Genomic DNA, 12,500 nt, shown 5'->3' on the forward strand with positions numbered 1-12,500 from the left:
CCAGGAGAAATGCATGGAGCAGCACCTTGACCTCTGCATGACCTTTGTTGACCTCACCAAGGCTTTCGATACAGTCAGTCGGGAGGGACTATGGAAGGTCATGGGAAAATTTGGTTGCCCCAGCAAATTTATTGCAATTGTCCGCCAGTTCCACGACGGAATGACAGCCAGAGTCCTTGAAGACGGCAACTCATCTGAAGCCTTCCAGGTGACCAACGGAGTCAGGCAGGGCTGTGTCCTGGCCCCAACACTGTTCAGCATCATGTTCTTGGCAATGCTGTCCGACGCCTTCAGGGACTGCAAGTCCGGTATCGACATCAAGTACAGGACAGACGGGAAACTTTTCAACTCCAGAAGATTGCAGGCTGTCACAAAGGTAAGGGAGACAGTCGTCAGACACTTTCTCTTTGCTGACGACTGCGCCCTTAATGCAATCGATGAGCAGGAGATGCAGCTCGGGATGGACAGGTTCTCATCAGCCTGTGACAACTTCGGTCTCACCATCAGTGTCAAGAAAACCGAAGTGATGTTTCAGCCAGCCCCCGGCAAACAATACCATGAGCCTCAGATAAAGGTGAACGGACGGATCCTACGAGCGGTGGAAAACTTCACCTACCTGGGCAGCACTCTCTCCTGCAATGCCAACATAGATGCTGAAATCATCAACAGAATCCCCAAGGCAAGCAGCGCGTTTGGGAGACTGCGAAAGAAAGTCTGGGAGCGGAGAGGAATCAGCCTCAACACCAAGCTGAAAGTCTACCGGGCAGTCGTGCTTACCACCCTACTATACGGCTGCGAGACGTGGACTGCTTACCGAAGGCACGAGCGCCAGATAAACCATTTCCACCTCAGGTATCTTCGGAACCTCCTTCACATCCGCTGGCAGGACAAAGTCCCAGACACGGAAGTTCTGGAGCAGGCAGATCTCCCTAGCACCATCACGATCATGCGCAAGGCCCTGCTGAGATGGGCGGGCCACGTCTCCCGCATGTCCGACACTCGCATCCCAAAACAGCTCTTCTACGGTGAACTCAGCCAGGGCAAACGCAAAGTCGGAGGGCAGAAGAAGCGCTTCAAGGACAGTCTCAAGGTCTCTCTCAAAGACTTCTCCATCGGCACAGAGACTTGGGAGACACTTGCTGCCGACCGCTCATCCTGGCGCAGCGCAATCACCACAGGAGCAGGGACAGCCGAGGAAGGACGGATTCGGTCAGCAGAGCAGAAACGCCAGATGCGGAAAGCCAGAGCCGCCTGCACCAGTAGCACGGCCCCTATCCACTTCTGCCCCACCTGTGGGAGGGGCTTCCTTGCCCGGATTGGCCTCACCAGCCACCTCCGGTCTCATAGCGGCAGTTCCACCAGATGACGTCAGTGATCATCTTCGAACCCGAAGGACGAACATTATATATATATATATATATATATATATATATATATATATATATATATATATATAGAGAGAGAGAGAGAGAGAGAGAGAGAGAGAGAGAGAGAGAGAGCCAACATTTGTTTTTGCTATGTCTAGGTTCCTGTAACATAGCAGTTCGGCGGAATAAGTGGTATTCTCGAGAAAGAGAAATACTGGTGTCGGTCTGTTGGACTAATCACATCACTGTGGTGCTCCAGCGTGGCTGTATTTAAATGACTGAAAGGAGTAAGCAATCATCAATAAAATCTATTTAGTAAATACAATAATGAAGTGGTTTAAGGTATGTGTCCTGGGAGGTAATTCTTAAGATAAGAAAATATATATTTGAAAGTAGCTTCCCTTAAAAAAGGCAAATAAAAGCGATCAATAATCTTAGAATATGTGTGTTTATGTATGTATGTATGTATGTATGTATGTATGTATGTATGTATGTATGAATGTATGTATGTATGTATGAATGTATGTATGTATGAATATATGTATGTATGTATGTATGTATGAATGTATGTATGAATGTATGTATGTATGTATGTAAGTATGTATGTATGTATGTATGTATGTATGTATGTATGTATGTGTGTATGTATGTATGTATGTATGTATTAATGTGTGTATGTATGTATGTATGTATGTATGTATGTATATACGTATGTATGTAGGTACATACACATCCCTATTCCTTGCATGTATACTAACATCGCTCCTTTACTCATATGAGACATGGAACCATTACAAACGTCATGTAAGGGTCCTTGAACGCTTTGATCAAAGATGTCTGAGACACATTCTGAATGTTGGCTGGACCTTAAAAACTGCAGGCACACAGATCTTGAGGAAAGCTGATGTCCTGGGGATTGAGGCGACGATGTATAAGCCCTGGTTACGTTGGACTGGACACCTTATTAGAATGAAGGATAGCAGGATATCTAAACAAATGCTATACGGGGAACTTGTGAGCGGAAAAAGGCTGTGATTTAATGACTGTGTCAAGTCCTCATTAAAGGCTTGTGATATGCAGGAGAAAGACTGGGAGAGCAATGCCTGTCATTGCCACAGATGAAGGAAAAAGGTTAAGGAAGGGGTCGGCACCTTTGAGAGAGCACGTATTCAGCATGAAGGATTTAAACGAGCTGCTCGAAAACGCATGGCTGGTGTAGTGATTGGGGAAAGCTTGGTCTGTAATGTTTGCAGTCGTGTATGAATGTCAACCAACAGAGCTGCAAATGCAAAATATAAGTTAGTCCTAGAGTGCACAATGTTCCTGAAGGTCAGCAATGGTCTTCCACGGTCACGAGTGGACGGCCATCATGTATCATCATGTCTATACACACACACACATGTATATTAATGAATATATATATGTATGTATATAGATGTATATATGTATATAACTATATATATACATATATGTATATAAATGTATATTATATATGTGTGTATATATATGTATATATATATATTATATATATATATAACTGTATATATGTATATAACTATATATATACATATATGTATATAAATGTATATTATATATGTGTGTATATATATGTATGAGTATGTATATATATATATTAATGTAAATATATGTATATATGTATATATACATACACACGCACACACACACACACACACACACACACATATATATATATATATATATATATATATATATATATATCACAAGTAAACATGTAACTCCTTGTTTATAAGGGTAGAAACTTGGTTTTTACGTAGAATATTTTGAACAATATATGAATAAATAAATGGAGTTTAACGCAGGTATAAATGAAATATTTTTACTTGCGACACATGTTTCGAAACTTCCACTGATACTATTCAAAAGAATAAATGGTATAAACAATGCAATCTTCTCTTCGGAAAAGTGAAAAAAACGAAACTCATCAATACGACATTTTAGCAAAAATTGATGGATTTGTATAGCGATTGACAGAACGCTATTAATATTGTTTTAAAAAGACGTTACATGATATAACGTCATAAGTAGCTAACAGAAACAGTATGGATGTTAATAGTGAATGTTAAATATAAAGGAAATTAAAGTTTAAATTATATATAATTATAGAGACTACTTATATGCACTAAATGTGTGTTTTGCCAAAGCTTACATCTGCATGCTCGCTCTATAACCGTGTTTTCTAGAGTATTTTTAGAAAAAATATTGAAAAATAGCTCAGAATTGAGAAGACAGAAATTACTTGCCTTTGTAATAGGGTATCGAAATTGAGAGAATCAACCATTCTAAATGAAATTGTTCATTGTGGTCTTTTAAATCACAAATCAGTTTGCTGAGACCGGTACTATTACGTTTATTTCTATCCCTAACTGTTGTGTAATGGATAGAAATTCTTTTAGACAACTCTAACGATGTGCTTCCAATGTAAAATCGTACTTTATTACGAGCACTGATTATACACTGGTATATAGAATTTTTAATCTTAGAGTTACTTGACATAAACTTAATTCTATTGGAATTGACTTCAGATACATATATATATATATATGTGTGTGTGTATATATATATGTGTGTGTGTGTGTGTGTGTGTGTGTGTGTGTGTGTGTGTGGAGGCGCAATGGCCTAGTGGTTAGGGCAGCGGACCCACGGTCGCAGGATCGCGGTTTCGATTCCCAGACCGGGCGTTGTGAGTGTTTATTGAGCGAAAACACCTAAAAGCTCCACGAGGCTCCGGCAGGCGGTGGTGATCCCTGCTGTGCTCTTTCACCACTCTTTATCCCAATCTTTCTTCTGTTGGCCTGCTCGCTTAGCCAGCGGGGTGGCGTCATTTGAAGGCTAAAACAATGCGAACGCATTGTGACCAGCGATGTGTAACAACATCTGTTGGTCTGGTCGGTCACATATATTTAGATATATGTATTTATGTATGTAAATATGTATACTTGTATATTTTTCAGGAATGGAGACAACAATTCAGTACCATTCGATTCCTCTTCTGCTACCAGCTTTGACACTTTTGCTTTTCGTGACTCTTGTAACTGCCGGAGAACCAACGAATAGAGAAGGTCACTTCAAAAAAACCACAACATCAAAATGCTTAATTGATGAGAATAAAACTACAAAAACCGCGTCATCTCGTTTAGAATGTGCGAGTCTGTGTCTTTCACGCGATGAGTGTCAATATTTTAGCTATTGTAATGGCCCGTGTTATATGCATCGATCGCTTTACAACGAAGAAATTAAAGATCAGGATTGCACATGTTTATCGTATGTTTTACTCTCCGGAAACAGTATGTAAATCACAATTTTCTGGCAAATTGTTTCTAATTTCTGTATATTTTAATCATTATACCAATTGTTCTACAAACGCACGTACACACACACACACACACACACACACACACACACACATTTATGTATGTATGTATGTATCTATGCGCAGATTTGTATGTGTTATGTATGTATGCTCGCAAAGAAACGAACAAGGGACAACAATCAATGCACACTAACAAACTGTCCCATCCATGACATAGATTTATGCCAACAGGTAAATGTTGTGTATAGAATACAATGTTACAAATGCAACAAGTTCTATGTCGGTAGCACAAGAATACCGTTACACGTCCGCATCAAAGAACATCTGAACACGATAGCCTCCTCCTTCAGAAAAGTTGCCGAAACACCGAAAAAAGCATAACAGTCACAATTGAGCCAGTGAAAGAAATGTGGGTAATTTAAGAATTAAGGAAGCTATATTCATACGTAGACTCATACACGAGACATTGACGACCTCACGCATTTAGTGCTCTCATAGTCAGTATATTTAAGAAAGGAGATAGAAAATCTTATGGAAACCATCGTGTAATCTCGCTACTTATTATTTTACGAAAGACCTTTGCTCAAATACCCTTGAACGGTCTCCACGTCATCGCAGAAAGAATCCTTCCAGAATACCAGTGTGTTTTCCGAGCATTACTTGGAACCATAGTCTTGATCTGCGCCAGACAATTCCAAACAAATATCGAGAACAACAAAACCGTATTTTCCTTATCATTTATGATCTGCAAAAGAATTTTGATAGAATACGAAGACCAGCTATATGGACGGTCCTTGATCAATTACTTCTTCTCTCTGATCATACAATGGTATGACTGGGCGTTTCCTTCATCGTGATGGACTCTCAGAAGAATTCCCAATTACATCTGAATTGAAACATGTTTGCGTACCCGCTACTATGCTTTTCTCCTTATACCTTGCTGCAATGATCTATGAACTTCCCTCGGAAAAGCTGGGAAAGGATATCAGATATCGTTTTCATGAAAGACTCTTCAGCTTGGTGAGGTTTCGGTCAAAGAATCTTTCCAGTTCCAAGCGAATCTCAGAACTTCACTTCGTCGATGGCAACGTGATCACTCGGTCACTCAAGCTTAGAACCGCAAAAGGCTGTCATTGCGTATCAACGTTTTGAGCTCACTGTAAATTCTAAGAAATCTCAGTTCTTCGCCTAATCAATCCCGAATTCTGCCCTTCTGGACTTTAACATCATAATTTCGGGCACACAACTGGAACGAGTTAATCACTTTGCATGCCTTAGAAGTGTGCTTTCCACCAAACACAATCCTGAGCGAGATGTGGAACGAGGAATCGGACCGGTTCACTCAGCTTTCTTTGAAATAAATAAATGTCTTTCCTGAAAAATCATGGAAACTTCTGGAATGCACCTACTTTTTCTGTAAAATCTTATTGGTGTCACAAAAAGTTTACACAGATATGATCGTCATCAGTTGAGGCTGGAGCGAATGCTAAATTAAATGCGCCTAAGCGTAAGCGGCCCTTATCAATGGGAGAAATCCAGTCGTAAATAGATGATTTAAACAGCGATGAAGAAGTGTTTTTCTGATTTTCTTTCATCATCAAATGTAGCAGATGATGTTGAAAATGATGTTTTATATAATACAGAAAAAAATAATGCTTCAACTAGTTCTGGATGGAAAAAGTGCAGCGATTCTTCTCCATTTGTTTAAGACCAACAATTATTTTAGTTTTTGTGCTTAATTTAATGAAAATAAATATAAAAATTAGCTTTATGAAAAAGAGATTTTTTCGATTATTGTCCGTTTGTCACACACATTCATGCAACCCTTTTCCGCCGTTTAAGGGTTTACATCTTGTTTGTATACTTACATTTTTTATTGCTGATTCAGGTACAAACTGGCAGAAAGTATTTGAGATGACCGAAAACTCATTTAAGAAAAGCCCTATTTATTTGTACTGGGAAGACATGCCTATTGAAAAGGTAATGAATTTTTAGAATTTCAAGATGATTCTCATTGAATAACCAATCTACATATTTGTTGCTGTTTTACAATAATTACTAGTGTTTTCTTTTAAACGTTTAATTTCAGTTTCTGATGTTTGTTTTATTTTTAAAATCTATCTTTTTATGTTAGCAAGTTCCTTTGGCGGGGTTTCACGATAGAACGAGATCCAGACTAATTTTCCTTCTAAATTCCAATGGAATATTGTGCAGCGTTTTCATTTTGTGGCAAGAGTGTTGCTGTAAAATATACACGACGCATAGAAACCTATTTCTCTCCTATTTATTTCTCCTTTTTTTCTGTTTCACTAGCGAGACTTGGGGACTAAGGTCCGGCCTTTTATTTAGATTTTCATCATTTTCGCCAGGTATCTGATTAAGGGCTCTGATCTTTGCTTTAATAAGGGTTTTAGAATTCAGCTTTGACTGCAATGATTTTCTTACTCTCCTTGTGTACTCCCAATCGGTCGTTTGTTTCATTCATTTTTTATTTCGTCTGCTTTCAGTATTCCCAACTACTTTTACCACCGTCCTTTCTCAACTGCTCCCATTGCTTGCCCATTTGGCATTTCAATTCCCTGGCTTCTTTCAAATGTTCCTCGTTTTATTTTCAATATAGCGCACTTTTCTATCCCAAATTCCATAGCAACGTCATTTGAGAAAATGCGGATAATATTTACAAGATTTTCAAACTGTTTCTCATTTTTCGCATAAACTTTTGTATCGTCCCTGAAAAGGAGATGATTTATCTGACCATTTCCTTTAACCAAATCGTAAGCAATTTTCACTTTTCATGGCCAATTCGAATAGTAACGGAGATAAGCTATCACCTTGAAATATTCCACGTCTGATGTTCACTTTTCCGGGATTTGTTTTTCTCCCATCATTTCAGTATTCCAATGTTCCATACTTTCATTTAGCATTGTCATACGCTTTTTTCTAATTGTCATACGCTTTTTTCTAATCTAACCATGCTACATTCACTCCTGCCAATCATCTACCTCTGCAATTTCTAATTATTATTTTATCATCTAATAGGTGATCTTTTGCTACCCTACTTTGGTTCCTGCATCCTTTCTGTTCTTTAGGTAATAGATTGTTACTTACCTGATGTTTGCAAGTTCCCTTTCAAGGGGTCCTTGACGCATTAGCAGCGCTCGTTCGCTTGTCAGCCATGCAGGTGCGCGACCTTGCTGCAGGCAGTCATCCTGTTGAACATCGATCCTCTCTTCTTCTTCTTCTTCATCTTCTTCTTCTTCTTTTTCTTCTTCTTCTCCTTCTTCTTCTTCTTCTTCTTCTTCTTCTTCTTCTGTTTCTTCTCATTATTATTATTATTGTAATTATTATTCTTATTCTTATTATTATTATTATTATTATTATTATTATTATTATTATCATTATTATTATTGTTCATGCCATCAAAGTGACACTGGGGTAAAATATACGAAGCCCAATATACCCATCATGACTACCCGTCTGATAAAGGTACACCAGGCACATGCATCACAACCATATGTGCGCGACATGGTGATCTCATTCAAGATAAACAGCACATGACTTGCAGGTGGGGCCCAGTTAGAATTTTCTTCAGGTTGAGTAGCCCATCCCGCTCAAACGGTCCCTGAATAAGGGTTGTTAAGGATGTTGAAAGAACCACCCATGTTTCCAGAGGTGAACTATTCAAACCCCAAAGAATCCCTCTCAACACATGGCTATGATGCTCCCCCACTACTTCTGCTCGTGATCAGAGATGCACATATCGTCAGCACTAAGGGACATGCTCAACTGGTTAAGGTCAACAACTGACAAGCAATCTGTGGTATTGAGCAGAATATTTGCTGTAGCCCTATTATCATTATTATTATTGTTATTATTATTATTATTATTATTATTTTCATCATTATTATCATTATTATTATTATTATTATTATTATTATTATTATTATTCTATGTTTGACTTTTGCTTTATGTCTGTACAAGATGGCTCCAAGTCTCACCCAGAGACCTCAAGAGACAACAGGTTGGAAATTCACATTGTTGTTATGCCTAGTGTGCCCTATATTTGGGGGGCTTTTTTGGTGTTGTACTAGTGAATGTATAATACATAAAAATGAGAAAAAAAAAGATAAAAAAATTATTATTATTATTATTATTATTATTATTATTATTATTATTATTATTATTATTATTATAAAAGAATCAGAATAATTAGAGCGCAGAATACAATGCTCGTGGTATTTAATTCCGGATCTTTATTTTCCGAGTTCAATTTCCGCCGAAGTCGACTTTGCCTTTCATCATTCATGGAACGATAACATAATGTGACAAACGTCATCAGATCGTAGAGACGCGGGATTTCATAGACAGCAACATAACCGAGAGTGTCTCGATATTGAATCAGTGTGTTTAAGAGGAATACTTCAAGGTTACGAAAGAGACTGGTACAAATGGATCAGAATGTGGAATGGTTCAATCTCGTCATCGGTGCTTTGGTGTAAGAAGAGCGCGAAGGTTAAAAGGCATTATGAGCATTATAACTAAGAAGAAAAGGGGATTTAAGGAGGAGTTTGGAAGGCGATGATTTGACACCTGAATTGGATCGATGAGGAATAAATATTTTGAAGTAGATTAACAAGGATTTTTAACTGCTAAGATCGAAAGAAGAATGGTGAGTGGTTATAAGTGTAGGAATATAGGGTTGAGTAGACATGAGGTGGAGAAAGAAGGGGAGAGATTATAAGAAGATTCTGTGTCAGCGAGGAAAAACGTTTGTCAGAAGCTACTATCCCTCTGGCATCTGCTCCACCTAAGAGTCTTGACCAAGGAATAGGCAGATCTAAAGCCCCTTTCTTGAGGTGATGTCATAATTCCTTTACATCCGTTCCTGATATCTCTCTTGATTCCTCCACAGAACATCGATATGTCTTTGATGTGGGATCGATTCTTGCTGGTTTTGTCTTTGTTTTACCCTGATTTTGTCAGGGTTTTCTAGTTCCTATAGATGCAACAAAACTTTTAGAAAGACTCCGAAATCATGACTCATTAGTTAGTAGTCTGATTCTCTGTCTCGTAAGTCAGCCACGTTTTCCTCTTAAACCCAATCACTTTCTGTCTTAATTTTGCACTTCTAACGCGACATACCATCTCGTCTTCTTATCTTCCTTCCTTCTGTCTGTCTGTCTCTATCTCTCTTCCTCCCCTCCTCTTCCTCTTATTTTCTGTATTCTCTAGTCTTTTTCTCTTGCACTCAAAGTCTCAGTCTTCCCCCCACTATTCTCTCCATCTCATTTTCACCCTCCTACTATTTCCTTATATCACATCCTAGTCTCCTTTCTCTTCCTACAACACTGCCATCCCTCATTCTCTGAGATTTGTCACTGGTTCGAGTTTACTTTCCATTTGCAGGTGGAATATCGGGTGAAAAAACCATCAGAAGATGATGACGTATTCATTTTCCGTGGAACAGGCACGAATTCTACATCATGGTTCCAGAAAGATAAAATCATTGCACAGCAATGGCATACAGAAATGGTGACTTTCAATGCGAAGTATATATCATCTTACTCATAACTAACATCTTTAATTATTTAATAATTGTACTTTTGAACACTTTCACGGTGTATATATAAGAGGAAAGTACACAGATATACTTTATGTCTCATCGTTGTATAATATTATAATTCCATAATAATAATCCTTTCTCCCGTAGGCAGAACGTCTGACAGTTTGTTGGGGACGCAAGGGGGGGTCGATTGCATCGGTACCAGTGTCAAACTGGTAATTATTTCAACGACTCCTGAAATGGTGATAGGCAAAGTCGACCTCGGCGGAATTTGAACTCAGGATGTATAGACGGACAAAATACTGCTAAGCATTTTATCCGCCATGCTAAAGATTCTGCCAACTCGCCGCCTTATAATAATGATAATGATAATGTTTTCGTTATGAACCTTAAGGTTTGACAAAAAGATCGATGAGGGTACAATCGATTTTGTGTGGGATTACATTTAAAAAAAGCATGTAAACATAGAAAATAACAAAAATATAAGAAAAACAATTTATCAATTGTAATATATTAGTTTCAGTTACCCGGAGTTTACCATTGCGAATAACTACAGGAGGATAGAAGCCAAAAGAAAAAGTGGAAATAAGGAAGAGTACGATATTTTTTACAAAAGGCCGACCGGTTGTAAGTAAAATATCGCCTCTTGATTTCAGTGTAATTGATTGTATAACTCTGTGTTGGCGTGCGCGCATGCATGTGTGCGCGTGTGTGTGCGTGTGTGTGTGCATGCGCGCACAGGTCTGGTTTTCAAGAAGCATTTTCGCATGAACATAGATCTTTAAAATAAATTTTCTTTAAAGCCAAAACAATGCAAGTTGTAACAAAATATTAATAATACAAGTCAGTGGTTTATACTCTTCTCTAGTATTTCAGTATTTCGGAGCTAGGAATCCTTCTTCGGGAAATTTACGGAGAAACGGTGCTAATAACTGTTTTCCCTGCTCTCTGGCGTGTGATTATGAAGAGTTGGTTTGTGTTGCTATACACTGAACCGCAAAAGAAACGCGACATGTGTGTGACTGTGAAATATGTTTTAATTTCTTTATGTCTGAGATGAATTTTGATAAATCTGATAAACCTATCAATGATTCAGTGATAGGCTGAATATTTTTTCAGTGTCTAAAAAGCATTGCAGTGAAAAAGACAAAGACAGTACGTGGATTGCTAGAAATCGGATCTGATACATCACCAACTCGCCTCACTCCTGCCGTTCCGTTTTCGGAAAACAGGTGCACAGTTATTTGTGGAATGGTCAAATTAATTGCAATGACACAAAAACCTGAAATATTATCAATTTTATTTAGTGTTTTCAGCGGTCAACTTAGAAACAAACTTTACTTTTTATAAGGATATATATGTATGCATGTATGGTGTGGCCATATTTTTCGCTGTTTTATGGTACGCTTGTAGAAGGGAAACGCTAACAGCGTAAATCTAAAAAAACCTATATATATGGTGGGAGGTGTTTGTGTGTGTCTGATGATCATCGGGGAATTTAGAGTTAATTTCATTAATTTCTAACAATTTTTTCAATTTTTTTTTCCAGATTTATATGATAGTTACGAAGCCGTAGTCATCTCAGTGATTTTGAAGTAGAATATATATTATTCCCGAAACTGCATATTCTTACATACATACATACATACATACATACATACATACATACATACATACATACATACATACACACACACACACACACACATACATGCATACATACATACACACACACATACATACATACATACATACGTACACACATACATACATATATACATACATACATTCATACATACATACATACATACACACACACACGGACGGACAGACAGAGATTGATGTACAATGTATATGCTTTGAATAATAATAAAGGACATCATAGACAGGACAGCGTTCAACAGATACGCTGTTAGCTTAATGCTTTCATAGAAGAGAAAAACTCAAGATTTCAGAGGTGAGTCCTTCATCAGAAGAAAAGGAAAAGCCTATAAGAGTTAGAAAGAAGAATAAAAGATGAGAGAGAAAGAGAGAAAGAGAGGGAAACGGACAAAGTGTTAGGAAGCGGATGAAATGCAGTTCAATGAGGAGGGAGTTAATAAGAGAAGAGTGATGGGTGTCTGTGTGCAAGTATAGAAGGGGAACCTTATCTGAAACTGGACATATAGGAAGGTGTGTGTACGGTTGCTTGGGATATGCATGTGTCTAGAAGTGCGCA

The 12,500-nt window shown here is 38.1% G+C and overlaps 1 protein-coding gene across 1 annotated transcript in view; it reads left to right on the forward strand.

Moving 5' to 3' along the window:
• LOC118768100 overlaps positions 1-12,500 on the forward strand; it is a 42,660-nt gene that overhangs the window by 11,298 nt on the left and 18,862 nt on the right. Inside the window, exon 2 of the mRNA XM_036513912.1 lies at positions 4,361-4,693. Coding sequence (XP_036369805.1) covers positions 4,361-4,693 — 333 coding nt within the window. The remainder of the gene's footprint in view (positions 1-4,360; positions 4,694-12,500) is intronic.

The sequence above is a fragment of the Octopus sinensis genome, linkage group LG27, assembly GCF_006345805.1.
Source record: "Octopus sinensis linkage group LG27, ASM634580v1, whole genome shotgun sequence".
Taxonomy (NCBI): domain Eukaryota; kingdom Metazoa; phylum Mollusca; class Cephalopoda; order Octopoda; family Octopodidae; genus Octopus; species Octopus sinensis.